The sequence below is a fragment of the Schistocerca gregaria genome, chromosome 7 (genome assembly GCF_023897955.1).
Source record: "Schistocerca gregaria isolate iqSchGreg1 chromosome 7, iqSchGreg1.2, whole genome shotgun sequence".
Lineage (NCBI taxonomy): Eukaryota > Metazoa > Arthropoda > Insecta > Orthoptera > Acrididae > Schistocerca > Schistocerca gregaria.
Window position 1 is genome coordinate 410,684,815 of NC_064926.1, and position 21,503 is coordinate 410,706,317.

The 21,503-nt window shown below is 40.1% G+C and overlaps 1 protein-coding gene across 1 annotated transcript in view; it reads left to right on the forward strand.

The window, feature by feature from the left end:
• The first annotated feature begins 602 nt into the window (after positions 1-602).
• LOC126281991 (lachesin-like) overlaps positions 603-21,503 on the forward strand; it is a 1,255,045-nt gene continuing 1,234,144 nt past the window's right edge. Inside the window, exon 1 of the mRNA XM_049981377.1 lies at positions 603-937. Within this exon, the coding sequence (XP_049837334.1) occupies positions 880-937 (58 nt within the window). The 5' untranslated portion in view covers positions 603-879. The remainder of the gene's footprint in view (positions 938-21,503) is intronic.

Here is a 21,503-nt window from a genome sequence, read left to right on the forward strand (position 1 = left end):
CCTCTGGTTGCCATCCGCAGCATTCTAACAGCACAATGGCTCTTCTGTGGCATTTAACTCCCTGTTTTGATGCCCTTCACGGAAAGCTATCCTGCGCTTACTTTTAAGCAATGTAATGCCCACCTGCATTTGGCGCGAATATGAGGGTTCGTCTTTACGCTTACCAAACCATATCCTGGCCAGCAAGATCGACGAATCTCTTCAGGATGGAGAACGTCTAAAGCATTGTGAGCAGAGCCCTCCAATCAGCTCGGGTTTTTCACCAACTAGCTGACCATTTGGACCAAATTTGGCACCACACCCCTGAGAACGGCATCCAACAACTTTATCAATCAACGCCGAACCGAGTAGCTGCTTGCATAAGGGCCATAGGTGGACCAAGCTTTATTGACTTGCTCAGATTGACACCGTTACTCCACGGAGGTTGGGTTCCTGGGGAGGCGGCGGCGTCTGCCGGGAGGCTGCGTCCAGACGCCGGCCGGGCCCACGGCCGCACTGGAGGCGGCGGCGTCGCGCCGGCTGCGGGCGCCGCGCGCCACGGCGCATGCGCGGCGCCGGCCACGGCGGCCGCGCGCCTCGGCGGCCGGCCGGCTGGCGGGGCGTCGCAGACACTCGCCGGCCCGGGACGCCAGTAGCGCTACGGTCCGCGAGCCGCGAGCCGCGTGCAGACCCTCGGTGCGCTCCCGTCGCGGCGCCAGCAGAGACGCGGCGTGACGTGACGTGAGGTGACGCGGCGCGACGAGTGCTCGCGGGCGCGCCCTCCGCGCGGCGGTCACGGACGGAACGGCGGCCGAGGAGCGCCGCCCAGGGCCCGCCGGCGCCGCTGGCGGGCCCCTCAGCCGGCGTCGGCGTCGTGGCTCCTGCTTCCCGCTCCCGAAGATGCTGCTGCTTCTGGCGGCCGCAACGCTGCTGCGCTCGGGCCACGCCGCCGTCAAAGGTGAGCGGCAGGCCGACGCCCGTCCGGAGGCCCAGTTTGGCAACCTGCTCTTTCTACTGGCCACCAGTGCTGACGGTTTGCTGCTTCGACATAACAATGGAGTTGACGATTCCCATTGCTCACACAATCTTTCACTTCTGGAAAGCATAACGAGTTGTCCAAAACCTTTCCCCACGAATACTAACTGAATTCCTGCCAGATCACCGACATATCTCCTAACCTCCGGCACCAACACGAATTCATTCTTTGATATTACCTGTCAGAAAAGTCACTGTTCGTGGTAACAAAGGGAAGGTTAAAGAGTGAAACAGAAGTGATATCTGACGTTCCCCAAGCAAATGTTTTAGGTCTTCCGCTGTTCACAATATACTTAACTGATTTAGAAGGTAATCTCAGCAACTTTTCAGGTTGTTTGCAATGGACGCTGTCATCTATAGCTTAATAAATTCAGCAAAAGTTCAAAACCAAATTATAATGATTTAGACAAGATATCTCTATTTTACTACCAAAAGTGGCAACAATTGAATCTAAAAAATGAAAAGTGGGTGGTCATCCACACTGCTAAAAGGATAATGTAACATACCGGCTGCACGGTAAATCGACAAATGTAAAGGCTGAAAATTAAACAACATACAATATTTAGCACCTGAAACTGGAAAGATAGCATAGATAATATTGTGGCGAGGCGAACTAAAGATTGTTGTTTTTTGCCTGAATATTTAGAAGATGCAACAACTCCACTAAAGAAACTGCCTACACTTTCTCGCTTCTCCGGTTGAGTACTGCTGTTGCGGAATGCGATTGTTACCAGATAGGCATGACGGAGTACGTCTTAAATGTTCGAAGGAGCGCCACTCGTTTTGTATTATCGCAAAATAGAAGAGTGGATGTGAAGGATGCGATACGCGAGTTGGGGTGGCAGTCATTAAATCAGAGGCGGTTTTCACTTGTAGATCTTATATCAGATTTCAATCAGCAGATTTCTCCTCCGAATGTGAAAATGTTTTATTCTCGCCCGTATCGATAGGAAGAAATCATAATAAAATAACAGAGATCAGAGCTCACAAGTTAGGACTTAAATCTTCGTTTTCCTCCCGCGCAGTTCGATGGTGGATGGATAGAAGAATAGGCTCAGACGTGGAGTAGTCATACAGATGTAGTTGTAGGTGAAGTAGCAGTGCCCCTGATTTCTAGGTATTATAATAAGTATAAATACCGGAAATATAGCATCCAGTGTCTTATTAGTTGGTGATTTCGACCATCGACTGACCCATTTGTAAGTGAACCAAATGGCAGGCTACAAAACACTAACGTGCCCACAGGAATCTATGATTAATCCGCATATCAGGCACATCGCATACATATCTGTGTGTTTAGCTCTCAAAGTACATGGAAAATTAAAGCTTGAAATTGTCAGGGAGGAGACGCCAGTTTTAGTGTAATTTTTTGAAGTACAATTTTCTTAATCTAATTCTTTGAATGCAGTTTCTCTAATGCAACATTATTACCGTCATCTTGCTAGATTATGGTATTGCAAATCGTCTCACTCACGATGAATTTTGTAACTACATAATGTCATAGTCTTATTGGCCCACAATACGAATACATATAACTGTATCTTACAGCTAATAATGATAGGATTTAATGCAAATTCACCGCTTTTTTACGATTTGGATGATCTGAAGGTAGTTTTAGAAGGAAACCGGAACTAGTCATTTTAATTGTATAATGAAAAAGTTTGCTGTCTAGACATTACAAAATTTTAAAGGAAAAATGTTTTATTTCATAAATTAGATGATGGAAAATTTCGGACGTTAAAAACACGTAGAAATTGGTAACCTCCCACCCACTATAATGTTTGTCGATTGTTAACTGAGTTTTCTTGGTACCGATCACGCATGGGTAAGGAATACTTCTTAGACATAAAGCGCTTCATAAGAAACAGGAGCATACTGCTTTAACGATAGCGTACGATCGTGTCACTAGAAACCTAAACCACGACTAAATGCATTCGAACGGCGGTACTTCACCACTGTTGGAAGGTGCAAGATAATCCCACCTGCTGGAAGAAACGTTCTCTGCTCCGATACATAACTATGACGACTGACTACACTATACCATTATTAAGTTAGTGCGTCTTAAAGGAAACTTGCCCAAACAACTCTTGAAAAGTGCAAATACACGTTTCTAAAGCGGAAGCTGCGAATTTTCCCAAGCTTGCAGGGCACCATTCCGCTACTAAACATAATAATAATAGCGTTTAACCGGATACTGCTGCAAATATTTTACCAAAATTCCATTACTCAGTGGAGCGAGAAGTGACATTAATATAAGTTTCGAAAAATACTGTAAGTGACGCTCTGTGAAAAGATACGCTAGTTGTAAAAGTAAACGCAATCTTCGTCTGGTGTGTGCAGGCAGCGGCCTTCGCTACCAGCTTCTGATGAAGACGTCTAGGCGAATCTTCGAAAAGTGATGTGGCAAAGTGATTTCAGTATCTTCCTAATTCACACGGTTTTTCGGAAAAATATATCCATTTACATGAGGCTACATGAAAGAAGAGACAGTGAGTACAAATAACTCAGCTTCGAAGAATCGCGATGTCACTATGCTTAATACAGTGGCATCCATTCCCTCCTCTTGAGATGCCGAGAATGTGTGTTTTTAGGCGTATCCCAAGATGATGAACTACTTAAATGGCCGGAAAGCTCCAAATAAAATCAGTAAGTTGTATTAATTACTAGTCACGCGACTGATCGTGTGATTCTTGTACATAGCATTCTTGCAATGCCAATTTCAAAGCCACTGTTTTCCATTTGGAATCTCAGCACTTACCTCATCCATTCTTAAGTCAGAGAAAAGAGTACGGAGCCACATTCAGCTGACGGTAAAGAGTCATCACGTATCTCGGCCTAAGTAACGTCATCATATTCCTTTTACTGTAATGCGGACTGATTCAACTTTGTTTCCTTAGTTTTCTTGTGGTCGATGTGTACCTATCGCCAACATCTATCTGGATAAATAAGCTCATTCTTACTAAATACGTATGCTGACATTATTATTTGCCCGTGCGTACCTACAGGGAACCTTTCGCAGCGTACATCAGATAAAGAGATACTTTCATTAGTGCTGATGTATGCGGTAGAATACATGCCACACCGTTACGGAAGATCAAATAAATACATTGACAGTAAAGACAATTCCAAAATATACACAGAACTTTTCGGAGAATTACGCCGACACACGTAGTTTCTTGATAGGTGTTTTGATCCACTATGGAAATAGGTACCAATTTTCATGCTGACTGTATTTAGAGTATGCATATAACAAGATGAAATTTTGCTTCTCTCTGGAAGATACGTAACCTAATAATATGTGCCGGTTACGCGAAAATTGTCATTATAGTTGACCCTAAGATTGCTTGTTATTACCTGAGCTCTTTTCGATAATGGTCACAGCCCATTGTAGTCACCTGTCCTTACAATGATCATAATGTGTTTTGTGCGGACTTAAGAGTTTTAATTAATTAAATCATTTTAATTGTTCTTTATGCCTATCTCAATTTTATTGGCTGATTGAGCCCTTGCCGCGACCATGTGGCTATGCTTATTATTTTACACGTCGACTATTGGGCTTAGTAAAATAATCTAACAATATTCTCAGTAGTGACTATATGGGAGAGAGTGTCTTACCTTGAAACACTTTAGAGCCTTTCGCGTTTAGTCGGTCCTGCAATAAAAGTTTTAAAAATATCTTCTTTTCGTTTTTAGTAGTAGAATTAATTTTTTAATATGCTGAAGATTTTTTTCAGAAACTTACTCCATTTTTTTTTCAAATACGGAAAAATATTACCAGGTACAACGTCGTTACGCATGTGCGAACAAACGCTCTATTGTAATGTAAACTTATATTAATTAAACGTGAAGGGAGGAGAAAAGAAAGGAAACGTAGCGAACTGTCGATATCAGCTTCATCGGACTTCATGCAGAATCAGTAGTGACGAGTGAAAACGTGTGCCGGACCTCCTGCTTACTCAGCAGTTGCATCAATCACTGCGCTACCCGGACACAGTGTTTACGGTAACTCCGCAGATTGTTTCAGCACTCCTCTCTGCCGACCACATTTCCACTTAACGCCACTTATTCGCAATCTCTCTCCATGTCCTCAGCACTCGCTACAGTGAGATTACCGTAGGAGGGCAGACGTAATTGTGCATCAGCATCGAAAGTGGTGGATTCATGGACCATCGAGGCGAATCAGTTATAAGTATGACAGTTCTAGATTCAGCGCAGATTACGTTATTTCGTGCAAGCTCCAAAGAACAGACATCACGCACTCATCTAATGAAATTTAAAAGCATTAAGATCGACAAAATATTGCCAGTACTGTATTTAATGGTCTATTCTGCAACACACCTTTACTCAGGAAGTGAAATAAAATTGAAAAGAAGTATTATAAAAATCCAGTTGGATGTAAAGACATTTTTAAATAGAAGCTGTTGGAAACTAACACAAATTTCCGCTTTCAGGACAGGTAAAATTATTGTGACTTTAAAGAGACTGAGTTCATTTGCAAACTTAACTCGCCATAAAAATCTGCAACTAAAGAACTGACAATCTCTTCTACATAACTTTAATACATTATACAATAGTCAAACATGTAGAACTTAAAATACTTACAAATGCAACACAAAACATAACCTCATGCTGTAAACTGCTAATAATGGTCTGTAGTGTGCATTCCGTCACGTGATTCTAAAAGCAGTCGCTAGACTGAAGTTTTGATCAAAAAACATTGTGTGTTCCTAAATCCACAGCCCTCACGTTACATCACTCTCCACTACATATTTGTAACCACATAGAGATTTCTGCTGTTATTTCATTTTTTGCAAAAGTTAATCCCAATTGACTGATAAAAACTATTTCATTTTGCGGCGTAGATTTTATTGTTGCAACAAACTTTTTTAAAAGTGATGTTCTGGTCAGTGTCTGAATTTGGATCTGAAACAGATAAGGTTTTACGCCTACATCAACATCAACATCAACATCTAAATCCAAATCTATACTCTGCAAACCACTGTGAAGTGCATGGCAGAGAGCACGTCCTATTGTACCAGTTGTTAGGAGTTCTTCCGGCTGCATTCACGAATGGAGCGCTGGAAGAATGATTGTTTGAGTGCCTCTTTTCGTTCTGTAATTATTCTAATCTTATCTTCACGACCGCTGAGTGAGCGATAAGCAGGGGCCTGTGGTATATCCCTCGAGTAATAATTTAAAGCCGGTTTTCAAAACTTCGTTAATAGACTTTCTCGAGGTAGTTTGCGTCTGTCTTCAAGAGTGTGCCATTTCAGTTCGTTCAGTATTTTTGTGACACTTTTTGGATTAAACAAATCCGTGACCATTCGTGCTACCCTTCTCTGTATACGTTCAATATCCCCAGTTAGCCCTATGTGGTACGATGCCCACGCTCTTGAGCAATATTCTAGGATGTGTTGCTCGAGTGACTCGTGAGCCTTTTCCTTTGTAGACTGAATGAAATTCCCCAGCATTCTACCAACGAGCAGATGTCTACCACTTGCTTTACCCATGTCTGAATGTTTATGATCATTCTATTTCATATCCCTACAATATTACAATACTTTATGTAGGTCTGCTTTTGCTGGCAAGATCCTAGATAATATTCATTAAGTTTTCTTTCTATATACAAATAATATCATTACTGAGTTTGCTTACATTCGTAAGTCTCTGAGTAGGATGTAGTGGTAAAAGGTTCGTTCAGAAAAAAAGTAATTTTTCAATTCTGTTTTCATCACATGGCAGTACGTCTTAGTTATGGATCTATTGCGGCGAACCACCCTTGCAGTAATGACTTTGTGTAGAAGCGGTTCCAAATTATATAAAATCCTTCACAATGAATATAAGTATTTAAGATAAACTTTTCTTTAACCTCCGAAATATGATCATCAGTTACTTCTTCAATATGATTGTCTAGTCATACACATAGTCGCTACCGAAGCATGTGCTGTTCTTAATAAAAAATCAACTCAGAAATCAGCTACAAGAGTAATAATATTATTTCATTACCCGTGGGAAGGATTCAAGCATTTACCATCAGGAAACCTCCTATATTCCATCAAAGAACATTATAGTTTGTAAACGACTCCAGCTTGAGATTAAACACAAATCTGTTTAGAAAATATACTTAGATACGATCATGCTACGAAAAGAAATACGGACAGTAATCAACTTGTACCATTGCTAACACTGTTCTCCAAAACATGTCGACATGTAACTTCCTAGTGTCCCTATAAGCTGGTTGTGGAGTAAGAGCTGTCAACACGCTGATGGTAACCTACTAATCTGTATGTAACAACGTTAATGGTTATCATATAAAATAAGTATTTACTGGAAAACGTCAATGTACCAACATCGCGTTGTTGATTGAGTTGATTAAGACACACCACACATATTAAAACTGAATTATTGTCATCTCCATGCCAAAAACCACCCAGTGGTAAATTAGCAGGAAAATACTATGCAAATCAGATATCCTTTAGAGATGTAGGTTTGTTACTATCCGTTATAGTATTCTATATAGGTGGACCTATGCGACTGGCACAAAACCTTCTGTGAAAATTAGAAATAAATTATAATGACTTACCAATTTCCTGGTAACTGTAGAATTATTGGCACCTTTTACAGAAAAACTGTTATATCTTATAACTGTAACGCCAGGGAAAATTCAAGAGATTCGGAAAAGGCTTCAAACAAACAAATGCGCATGATACTTAGGTTACCTAGTTGCAAAAATTTTTTTGTTATTCCGTTCAGTTTTCACGTTGTCGTTAAATTACAGGCCGAGGGCGAAGATGTTCACGGGATGAAAACCGTTTTGTTAGTTGTCTTCATGTCGTACAGAGTAACGTAATGAACATGTGACCACTGTTTGTTATCGCAGTCCGTCAACGCTTGCCTTCTGATGTCGAGGACAGGCGCTACTACAGGGGAATTTATTCTCCACCGTAAATATCTCACATTTGGTACCCAGGCTTGTCTGCAAGTTTGTGTACCGAGCGAGGTTTAGCAGTTATTAGTACATCGGAGTCACGTTCGGGAGGACGACATTTCAAATTCTTTTTAGACCGCCCAGATTAATGTTTCCCGTGATTCTCTTGAGTATCTTAAGGCAATTACTGGGATGGTTCCTTTGAAAGGAAACAGCTTATTTCCTTCCTCTTCCTTATCTGATAGAGCTTGTGACCGTCCCTAATAACATCGTTGCCTACGGAACTTCTAATATTCCTTCCTTCCGGACTGTGTTGGCGTATTAATTATTAGCAACTCATCACTCCTTGATTCTCTACAGTAAAGCGCTGAGATGAGCTAACCACATTGCGCAAGTAGAAGCACTTGTGAATTCTGGTATTAATTTTCAATAATATGTTCTTATGTCTCCACTAATGGTCATCCAGGGAGCAACAAACGTAGTTTTAGTACTCAAATGCAGACATCAAGATGTCATTTATTATAATTTATTTTTAAATTAACAGCAGCATTCACCTGTGTTACTGACAAAAAGTCTGCGCGGCTGCTTATACGATCCCGTGATGCGAAGATGCAGATATTGTTCAATATTAGCACGATATGCTCACAGAATCTCGTTTGAAGCACTGTTACGCTGGATGCAATTCTCGAGAGACGACTTTCTATAAGTTAAGCGCTAGTAATAGGAGTTCAAAGTATAAAGGAAAAATCGTGTGGTCCCTTTTCTTGAGAAGCAGCCTCTACGCTCCTGAACATATAAAATACAATTGGCTCTCCACGTTTATACGTGGACAACACAGGTTCCTCGAAACTACTGCTAAATTATAAGAATTCGGTGGAATAATTACAGAAAGGCAACAAAATAAAGTGTCAACATTTAAGAAGTAGTGCATCAATGTGACACATCTTGATATATAAACTGTTACTATCCGTGCACACAGTTAAACAACTTGCAACACGTGATACCAGTCATATTTGGAGTAAGAAGTTATGAGCAATAAACACGCTGATTAACATTTCTGTTATGAAGGAATGGAACTGCAGTTCAAGGCGCGATACATATAGTAGTCTGTTCATATGACCGTTAACTTATTAATGTTCCTCTTCTACTATTATTCATTGTGTTAGGGTTACCGTTGTTTGTTTAAAGGCAGAAAAGGTTAATGTTATTAGCTTTCTGAATAGGAACTCATGTGCCCTAGAATAGAGAGTACCCGAGAAAAACCAACGATAAAATTTCCACAATGCTAAACGCAATTGTCACTGTTTGATAAACATGCCACATTTGTTTCAGCACATAGCGTATAAGAACTGAAATGTGCAAGCTGCAAACATGAGTTGGAATTACGCAATGGATTGGTTACTCGACGGGAAGTTTTTAGATATGCTTATTCGAGTGGATCAACGATTGTGAACACGTTTGCATTCATGCACAGGGCGAAATATAACAACAGAACTTAAACAGTCCGCCACATCGATTATAACATACACCAAAAAGTGCATTCGGAACTCAAGGGTCCAAGTTTTCATATTTTGTTATCATTAACTTCATAGTGAAAAATTTACCTTCATGTAAGAGAAAGACTATGACTGAGTCCCTGGTACGAATGACATATACATGTTATACAACATTTGGGTAACACATTAAACATTTAATCTTAATTTTCGTTATAAAGTGCGATTCCCTTCACCCTGAAGTCGGTAACAATAAACGACTGCCAGACCATTAGCGTATATGGGGAAGAAAGTGTTTTATGGGAATGCTACGAGACACGTGTTTGAATGGAAACTTAGAAAGCTTCTAAAGACTTTAAGAGATCCTGATGTAACACTGGACGCTCCATAAAATGCGTGTGAAATGGCTTCCTTGTTTGATTTTCTAATGTTTATTTTTACAAATACGTTGCTACTGCAGCTAGTGTCGCAATCTCGTATTTTCCTTCTGGAACTACATATTTTACCTTAGGTGATGCTTTGGTGTAACTTACGTTTGGTACCACTTCCAAATTCAAAGTAAAATATTCTACATTTCTTAATGTTGGCCCAATCCGTACATTTAACCTTGTAGTGTTTCAAATGTTTACAGGTCTGCTTTGACATCCAATCTTTTGCAATACTGTCAACATAAGAACATTCTTAACATACTGTGGTAGAGTCCTAACCTAAAAGCGTTAATTCTTTTCTTGTGTGTTGCCCCTCTTCTCACATTTCATTTCGATGTGACATTCTTCCTCATACACAAGTATTTGCTAAATTTTACCTAGAGTTATATCCAACGTTTTAAACAACCTGTTTCTCTTCTTACTGAAAGCTCTCTTGATCTGCTGCACTCTACTGCTAACTTCCTCTTTGCTTCTGCCTTCCCCTCTTACTCTATTACCGTCTCTCTTTCCGTCACCAGGTCGTACTAAAGCTTTTTCGTTCTTCATTTGGTGAATTCATTTTAATTTTTATCGTTTTATTCCCATGCCGTTCCTGTCACCAATTACATATTTTCAAAAAGCGTATATTATTCCCCATTTAGCAGCAGTGACGGACTCAACTTTATTAGTTACTTCCCGTATACGATATAAAAAGCACTTACTAAATTAAAACAAGGCAAAAATTGGTAACGGAATCGCGAATGCTGCACCGATGATATTCAGAAGATGTAACTGGTGAATGTACCAAGAACATTAAGACAAGAAATAACCCACTCTTTCACACATTTTGGGAAAATCTGAGGAATATCAGTCAAAACAGAGGTTTTTCTATAGTCGTTCTCCCACTTACTATTCGACAGAGAGAGAGGGAATCAGATTGCTCAGTATTCAGACAGTTCTTTCTTGAAGTAGATGTGTTGCTGGTACAAAATTGTCCGCTAGATGGGGTTGTCGCTCAGTGCACAAAAGTCTCTCAAGGAATGAAAACGTTACTTTTTAATTTTCTGTAACATTTTCGTTAGTGTGAAATAAAATTACACGACATTCTAGATCTACAACCTGGATAATACAACAAGGGAAACCGATGAAAATATAGCTGAAAGCAATATAAATGACTAAAATTTCAATGAATTATCGGATAAGAGTAAAGAAAAGTATGGTACATTTGAAAGAAACATATAGAACAATAAGACACTTGCGAATTTCCTATGTAACTAATCGAACGTTTAAATTTATAACTACTGACTGTAATGCACAAGTGCCAGTCTTTATATAACCTTGTCACATTACCATTGTTTAGTTGAGTTGAAGTCTTCAATAAACTTCCTCTAAACTCTTTCTTTATGATCCTGATCTTAGTACTGCGAATTACGTACGTAAACATAAATGAAAGGAAAATGTATAAAATTTCCTAATAGCCTCAGCTGTACCTCAGACTGACATTGTGAAGGATACTGTGCCGTTAATAGGGCAACTTTGAAACAGTACCGTTTGTTTCGTCTCTTATCTTCTTTACCCCAGCTAGTTCGACATGGTTTAACTTCTGCTTTAAGGATACGAAGTATTTAAAATTTACCAACGTTATCGTGTACCGTTAAAGGAAACAGTGTGAAGAGCAAACAAGAACCCATGGTCAGCGAGTCAGTGTCTATGAATGATAGAAATATTTTTAATGGACAACTATCAACGCTTTAATTATATAATATATCAAAAAGTAACCCAAAAAGCTATTATATATGCTTTTTCTAATCAACAAAAAACTATTTTGATTCTTTTGTAGCTGCATGCTTAGTACTCATCTAAATAGCAGAGACATTCCATCTAAGGTGGATTCTAGTTCTGCCATTCTGCATATTTAGTCGGAACATAGATCAGTGCAGTACAAATAACAGTTCTGTTCGTTGTTCCATTCTTGCCAAAATACTAATACTTTGTTTAGTATGTCCTAAATATTAAGAAAGTGCCACATGTGGTCCATTTTCCGCTCGTAAACCAGTATTATCTCATTAGTACGTTGAAATTCGACTTCCTTACTAAAGTCAACTTACCAGACATCGTCAAACTTATATGTATTCTTGTGAATTTTAAATTCATATTTAATCCATTCCAAATATTTACCTGGTAATTTTATGAAATGTAACGGAAGTAAACGAATTATTTAAATACTAACGAAGAATATAAAGAATGACTCATTTTGAGTGACACTCCATTTTTCCCTAACTTTGTGCTGGATAACAGCTGTAGTTACAACTCAGGTTAGAAGAAGAATTATTCTACCTTGTACAAAGATTTCCTACAATTTTGTTGTCAGAACGCAAAAGTTGTTTTAGTCTTCACTGTTGTTCCTACTTGATTCATAATCTCCAGCAACTCTTCCTGTTTTCATCACAATTTCTTTGCTTTCATATTCACTACAGTGAAATCCTATTTTTATATATTCTAATCTTCGAAAAGTTTATTGCTTTTTGTCACCGTGTCAATAATTAATTGATGTCGTATCACAGATCTTACTGTTGCTATCCATTCATTTTCTGCACAGAATTCACTTGCCACATATTCTTTGTAGTTTCTGTTGATTTCGTTAAAAATCAGCTGGAAAGATACAACGTTTGTGGTGGTGTACAACAACTGAACATAGTCACTCATAATGTTATGTTCTAGTAACTAATTGCAACTGATAGAATGTAACATAATGTAATGAGGGTATCTGTCGCATGTAGAGGTAACTTCAGCAGAAGTGCTCTCAACCGGAGACTTGTTGAACGCTCCTTATATTACAGACCTAGGCGTGCGCACTATAATAACAACATTGGCCTCTATTCCTCATTGGCTCATTCTCCCTGTTGCGTGAACTCAAGCAATGCTGCGAGCATTAGGTGGTGAATTCAGTGGGCTATGGTATAAGAAAGTAGACAGTGTGACGTATGGAACTTTGGGGGTGTCAGGGATGCGTTCGCAGATAGCTGAATGGTTAACGGGACCGCTCGAGATAAGCTGTAAATTCAAGTTCGATCCTCAGATTTTCATATGTCTCTTTTGCAAATACAGCTGACGTCAAGGACTTAGCATCTCGAGTTACTTGAACAATGGTCGTCATCTTACGATTCGTACCAGATAGGACTGGTAGAAGAGATACAAAAGACACAATGAAGAGGTAATATAAAATAGCAGTGCCTACACTATTAAGAAGTATTATTATATTCATTATTCACCAATTTCACACCATCGACTCTCAATAAATATGTGCTTCCTGGTAGGGAATATACGTAACGTACGAGTGCAGGTTGTGACACAAGGACGACAACGTATGGACGTTTGGGTCTCGCCATGATCCGTGCTGGGATAGACGAAGAGTGAAGGTAAGGTAAGTATGGTGTGACTAGTGTCTCCCGTCGGATAGACCGTTCACCGGGTGCAAGTCTTTCGATTTGACGCCACTTCGGCGACTTGCGCCTCGATGGGGATCAAATGATGATGATTAGGACAGCACAACGCCCAGCCGGGAATCGTACCCTGGCCCTTAGTATTGACGTTCTGCCGCGCTGACCACTCAGCTACCGGGGGCGGACCCAGAGTTAAGGTGTCTGCTAGCGTATAGTGGGATATCCGGGTCTGGTAAAGATTTTCACTGTTGTCTTTCTAAAAGACGGCCAAAGGAAGTTCATATTCACAACTGCGAACAAATTTCCTGTACAAAACTGAACAGCGCATTTTTCACATATTCTTTTAGTACGCACGGAAGTGTCACGAAAATGATCAACCAACTATAGTGGCAGGCGCGGTAGGAGTGGCGCGCTGCATCATGGTGTGCTTTGCAGTTAAAATTAAGAGAGCTTTTGTTCCTAGGGGCAACGGCCTTGCCGCAGTGGATACACCGGTACCAGTGAGATCACCGAAGTTAAGCGTTCTCGGGCGTGGTCTGCACTTGGATGGGTGACCATCCAGCCCCCATGTGCTGTTGCCATTTTTCGGGGTGCTCTCAGCCTCGTGATGCCAATTGAGGAGCTACTCGACCGAATAGTGGCGGCTCCGGTCAAAGAAAACCGTTCATAACGACTGGGAGAGCGGTGTGCTGACCACAAGCCCCTCCTATCCGCATCCTCATCTGAGGATGATATGGCGGTCGGATGGTCCCGATGGGCCACTTGTGGTCTGAAGATAGACTGCTCTTCTTTTTTTTTGTTCCTAGAAGGGTCAACAAATGTACTGCTTGCTCCTAAGTGTGTATCATGAAAAGACCGCGAAGGGAAAAGTAGAGGGATTTGAGCTCACCTAGAAGCTTGACGGTAATAGTCCTTCGGGCGAACTTTTCTTCCCTGGCACGAAAGAGGTGGGGAAGGATCAGTTTTGCACAAAGTACCCTCCGTCACACACTCTAAGTTGGCTTGTGGAGTATAAATATGGATGTAGATTTAGACAAATCGCGGTTACTCATGTAGAGAGATTACAGTGCGCACAGAGACGTTCACGCTGTCACCCTCCTCCTACTCCACACGCAAAGAGAACCAGAATAAATCCTAAAAGGTGGCACTTCTGGGGAGTGTGAACTGACATGCATTTTAGAATGGTTTGCATGGTGGAAATAGTGAGTTCCATAAAAGTAGTGTTGCATTTTCCAGAAAGTGAGTTAATTTGTCAAATAACATGTAAGCTCTGTTCTGGTATTACCGGAATGTTGTCGATGAAGGTCTCTCGTGAATAATTTCTCGATTTCGGTCCATTAAAAGGTCCATTAGGAAAATTTTTCAGTTTTTATCGTTGCATATGTTAATTACACATTTTAAATATGCCTCCAAATTAATTGTTTGAATTTACCCAGAATAAAATATTAGGGGCATGGCGGGTATTATGGTCCATTTAAGGAAAAATGTAAAATACAAAATATATTTGTAGCTTAACTCATTTATGAGCGAAAAAATCAAATTTTATCTTCTTTCCTTTAATTAATAAAACTGTATTTAGCAATCTAAGAAGGGAACATAACACTAAATGTAATTAGAATTAAACTGGCATTATGGGTATTTTAAAAAATTGGTGGGTAGAATGAGCCGCTCCAATATGATTATGTTTATAAATTAAAGACATTGTTTTAAATAAAACTTTTATTGTTTAATATAATACACAATGTATACTGCATTACTGCCCATTTACCCTATGTTTTATTTAGCTTAGAGCCATCGCAAAAGTAGAAGTGAAGTCGTCAATGTCCACACAGAATTCGTGTGACCAGCCTTCACACTTGTTGCACTGAGTCCGGTTTTCCTCATAGATTTCTCTACACACAATACATTTTTCATCTACAGCGTCGTGAGAAGCTCTTCGTGTAGGACTCTCATCACGAAAAATTTTGATTTGTTCATTTTTCTTCTTATTATTGATCATGGTTGGTTCTTGTTTTGGAAATTTCATTTGTCTCTTTATTCTCTCTTCTGAATCTTTCTTGTCTGTCAGCATATTTTTCATTGGAGTTGATGTCAGTATTGTGCTTCTCTCTGCTTTTCTTTTCCGAAATGTCAACCTATTTTCGCTGCAGGAGGAAAAAGGCTACAAATCTTTTAAAACACTTGCAAAGGCAGAATGTTGACTTCTATGTAGTGCATCTGAAGAAGTGATGGTCTCTCCAAAAGTGATTGTAGATTCTGCCTGGGAAACAAGTTGGGGGATTTTTCCCTTAAAAGTTGGCACAGTATCCTAAAAAAAAAAAAAGAAAAGGGGGAAATGAGTTCAGTGGCCCATACAACCCAATGTCGCATGGCCCATTCTAGCCGACGCACACTGATATGAAAACATGGCAGTAAGCGAAAAATTGTTAGAGCAAACGAAATGCAGTTGTCACTGTTTATATTAACAGAGTAAACTAAAGAACAGCTCTAGTTTCATAAGTAAATTCTTGCTTGTAATGATGCAGAGTTATGTTAAAACGTTATCGAGACAAGAACTTGTAGGTGCACAAGCAAACAATAATCAGTCACAGATGATACGTAACAGGCGAAATGGCGCTGGCGGAAAAGATTACAGTCTGTGCCGTGCTGCTACGTAGTAGTGAACAGTTGAAATACCAACTGGCCCATACGACCCGCCGTTCCCCTACACATATTTCCTGTGACGATAGGAATTCTCTAAATATTGTGCTGATTTCTCTTATCTTCCTTATCCAGTCCTGCATATGAGTACAAAATGCTAGTAAACACCAGTTTATAAATATTCTCAATATTAACAGTTGATGAAGAAATGTATCGTATGTGAAACGCAACCACTGTCATTTAGTGTTTTGCTTAAGAATCGAACTTTGCTTTAAGGTGCGAAGCTGCCCGCCTGGCATACATATCTTATAACGTAATCTCTGAGTTAATCTCTTTTCTTTTTTCATTTTTTTCAAACCAATACACATAATTGCTGGTCATTTTACGAAATATTTCCACAATTTCCTAACAGCGAGTTGCTTCATATTCATTTTCCACCACGTAGCTGCAGTAATTTATTGTCTTCAGCAACCTCACCACAGCTTATGGTTGCTTCACTTTCGTTACAGCTGATTATAAATAAAGTTCCCACCTAACGTTTGTAACAGCTCTTCAGTCATGAATTTTGAACTCTGCTAACACGATGCTAATTGTTAGAGCTCACATTTGCCTTCGGCCGTTTTATGTAATCATCTCTTGTGTTTCTTGAGCTGTCAAAAGAGTTCTACCAAAAACTGTCCATATATGACATTCGTCCCATAGAATACCCTGAAGTACCAGCAAAGAGTTCCTTTCAGTTCACAACAGCTGCATTATGCAGCTTGTAGAAAATCCTCCTGGTTGATTACGGATTCTGTGTACCGTCAGTGCTGCAAAACGAGTAGGTAGCACATTAACTACGTATGAATACATCAAATAATTTCGAATGTGACGACTGTATATTTAAATTTCTGGTTGTATTAACAAACAATATTATTAATAATGGGAGAGTAGGAAAAACCATTAAATTTAATTGATTATTAGTTTCTTTCTGCAGGCCATCGTCAGATCCCAACAAAGAATAAGGGGATATCAAAACGTTTCCGTTCGAATTTCGTATAGTGTAAAATCGGTGTAGCTATGAGGCAAAATCCCTTTGAACACTGAGACAATCTTCCCACCAATTTACGAGGTTGTAAGTACCCGTTTGGAATATGTTTGCTGCTGGGTGAAGATGTTCATAACTGCCTGATGCATATCTTCGTCCGACACGAATCCTCAACCATTCAAGCCCTCATTTAAGTGACCGAAGGCGTGATAACCGCATTATGAGAAATCAGAACAATGGGGCGGCTGTTCGATTGTCGCCCACTTGAGTTGGCATAACTTCCACTTTAAGACTTTTGCAATATGGGGACGGTCGCTTTCATGAAGCAAAAGCATTCCACAACTGTGGTTTTCATTGGACATGCTTCCTAAAATATATTCTAAATTCCCTGATACTGTTAGTCCTTCGGAAGCCAAGAGAAGCATAACAGCACGTTTGTCCAGTTTGGAAGCATAGGATGTCAACCTCGCTATAATTCACGTTTCCGACTTCACTGTAACATATACGAAAATCTCGAGTGCCGCAATAATCCTCTTGTCTACATGTCGCAGTCGCGCTACGTTAAATATACGCTGTAGCAGCGACCTCAAACGTTAACTTCTTGATAGCTCCTCCTGCCGATTGGTAATAATTCCAGTCCAGCTACTCGCAGAGATCTATTTTTGGCTGTAATTGTCATATTGCAGCGAAACGTCGTAGATATTCTAATGTGTAAAACCGATATGCGGCGGAAAAACATTAGTTTCAGTTTGGGCTAGCTGGCGCATATCTGGACCTAGGAATGCAAGGAAGACGTATAGAAGTGTTTCCATATAAAAAGAATTAAATCGAGATATCGGAAGGAAGCGTCAAACAAGTAAGAAGGGCTTAATATTGACCTTATTATTAACCGCCGCTTACAGAGTGTGTTCAATATGAACACAAGAGACGTGGACAACATGCTACATAGCGCCAGATGCAGCCTTCATCGGTTCTATGTTAATGCACTAGCATATCTACCAACGTTTGCTACCATACGATAATTACAGCCTGCACTGGACCTCTGTGAGTACCTGCTCTTTAATTATAGCCACCTGGTACACTGATTAGTGTACAACTGCCAAATGCCAGGACGCATCATCATAATTTACGCGAGCAGGTTCGTATGTTGAACAGTCCAATGCAACTGTGACGTAGACTATCCCAAAATAAAAGAACCTCATACGTAATGCATACTGAAGGTTTCACTCAGTTTACTTATGTTGAGACTGAGAGCATGTTTTCCACATGATGTCATTCTAAAGAATGAAGCAGTGAATAACGTACTGAGACAAGCATAGTCTCCGTGTCCACATACGTGAATCGTCTGATTCTGTCAGTGTGCATTGTATATGACAACCTTTTGTACTACGATGACTTACATAACGTTTCCGCTGGGTTGTATAAGAACGATCATGCTCACACACGTTATGATGATGTGTCCAAAAGATGACAGCTGTACACTGATGAACGTATTTTGTTATAATCTGAGGATAGCTTGTACATAACCCGAAATTAGTAATCAATAAAATTATAGTTGCGATTTTAGCTATTAAGCGGTTTTCCACATCCATAGCTTAAAAACTACATATTATTTATCTCTGAATTAAAGTACGTCAGATAATAAGATCGCTAGTAACTAGTTAATAAAAGTAATTCAGAATGAAACAATAATTTGTTACAGTAAGTTTTTGTGCCTCCGTACATGAGGACATCGAAGCATTTGCTGCTGTCAGATTACATTAATCACTGTGACTAGAGAATTATAATCTACAACTTCAGCTTATGGATAGATGCTTTTTGAGACAACACCAGCTCTACAGACATATCGTTCCCGAAGATACAAAATTTAGAAGCCACTTGCAGTGAGAAAAGGAATATAGATCTATAGCATCAGGTTGTAAAATACAGTATTAATGTTTGCAATGAACAAGTTTAGAAAGAATTTCTGTAGTCTCATTGCAACATGTCTTGAAATATCACTGCCTTTTGGGTTTTGTAATAAATTCAAGTAGTACATTTTTTTCCTCATTCCTGATAGTATATTACGTGATACTCTTCCTAAGTGTACTGTCTACAGAGGTTTCACGTAAGCGTGTATTGGTCATCGCCATACTGGCGTACCACCCGGTGTGATGGTATGCGGTGCCGTTGCTTGCGCGTCTCGTTCACCACTTGTTCGCATTGACGACACTCTGAACAGTGGATGTTACAATTCAGATGTGTTACGACCCGTGGCTCTACCCCTCATTCGATCCCTGCGAAACACAACATTTCAGCAGGATAATGCACTACCGCATATTGCAGGTCCTGTACGGGCCTTTCTGGATACAGAAAACGTTCGACTGCTGCCCTGGCCAGCACATTCTCCAGATCTCTCACCAACTGAAAACATCTGGTCTATGGTGGCCGAGCAATTGGCTTGTTACAATACGCCAGTCACTAATCTTGATGAACTGTGGTGTCGTGTTGAAGCTGCATGGGCAGCTGTACCTGTGCACGCCATCCAAGTCTGTTTGTATTATGGCCAGAGGTGGTTGTTCTGGGTATTGATTTCTCAGGATCTATGCACTCAAATTGCGTGAAAATGTAATCACTTGTCAGTTCTAGTATAATACATTTGTCCAATGAATACCCGTTTATCATCTGCATTTTAATGGCGAGTAGTGTATTTAATCAAAATATCTTTCAATTTATCATTGATATCTATGTGGTCTATTATTTACATCTCTAGACGTATAGGAAATGTGCAACATAGTGGTTGTTTTTACTAAATGCTGATTATTGCGTAAATATTAATCCCTGTCCACACGGACGTAGAAATCACAAACATTTCAGATTTTGTATCAGTTATTGTGATTTTAACTATTTTGGGATTCATCTTTCTATCTTTTTGCTCATAAGCGCTTCTTTGCACAGAGAGACACTCATACTTTACAAAGCTTAATCTGTGTTTTCTAATAAGATGCGTTTTTGGGTGAGTTAAATGGCACTCCACTCACTGGACCTGTACTTTGATACTTCTCTGTACAGCCAGTCTAGCATTGCACATACCTGATATAATGTAATATTAAAGTATCAGAATGACATAAAAATACACCCTATAACAATTGATGAGCTTCTAAATACGCCCAATTGTAAACAGCAAGATGCAAACAGTTTACGGGAACATTCACAATATGTGCTGCTTGTCATGTTTTATCTGGTGTTTACACACTGTGAATGATTTCAGTAAATGTGAGTAAACACACTGCAGGAAGAAATGCGTTGCATCAAAACGCCAGCTGCATTGCATTTCACTAGGGAGCCACCGTTCCTACCTCCCCACCCCCTTTCACCATCGACCTCTTTCGTATCAGCAAAAGCTCGAAGCTTTCTGTGGCTAAAGCCGAAACACTGTTCAGTTACAAGGGCCGCAATGCTAATTCAAGAGCATCAGGACCGTTCCTTTGGCAGCATTGTTAAGAATTATTTTGACGAAACACATCTCTAGGTTAATACAATGCAAAACGTGATTTTTGTAGTAGCCGTTGCGGGAACTGGGTTGAACGTGGATAAAATATTGCACAAAATAGTACGAGGATCACTCCATAAGTCATGGCAACTACGGTATACATTGCGAACGTGTGACGCCAGAGTAATTGCTCTAAATACATTGGAAAGTCCGCGGCAAACATTACCGAAATCAACCGACAGATTGCAAATCTTGTGCGAGGATGGATCGGTACCAGCATCTAAAACATTAAGTGTGGGGTCGGTCATGCCACAAGATGGAATCTTCTTCATGAACCCCACTTACCAGATCTCAGTTCACGAGACTTCGACCACATTCCATAACTGAGGAGACCACCGCGTGGAGGGATGCTTTGCAAACAGGGCGAATGTCTTCACCGACAGTTCACACAGATTGACGGCAATGACAGTGGTGTTCGACATCTTCCCTATTGTTAGCAACGCAGTGTGTATGCACGGGGGAACTATTTTGAAGTACAGTAATTCATTCTGATTCATTTCAGTTCCACTGGTACTAGTGCCAATACATTACACAGAGTTACAAAGTGTGTGTTTGGCTTCTATCTTTACCGTGGCCTTCTGCACAGGAACCCTATTTTATGTTGGCATTCAGACACACACTGCCGTACTGATTCAATACATAATGGAATTCCCATGTTGTCACATTACAGCAAGATATACCGTAGGTGCCGTGGCTTACGGAATGACTCTCGCATTTGAAACTGAGTATCTAGTGTTGAGGCTAGATCACATTTTCCACAATAAATAAAATATTTTAGATTTGATGTAACCTGATTTCTATGTTGTTAGTGGTTGTTAATTTACTGCGAATTTAGGTAAAAATGACAGTGATAGCAGTTTTAAATACACTCCTGGAAATGGAAAAAAGAACACATTGACACCGGTGTGTCAGACCCACCATATTTGCTCCGGACACTGCGAGAGGGCTGTACAAGCAATGATCACACGCACGCCACATCGGACACACCAGGAACCGCGGTGTTGGCCGTCCAATGGCGC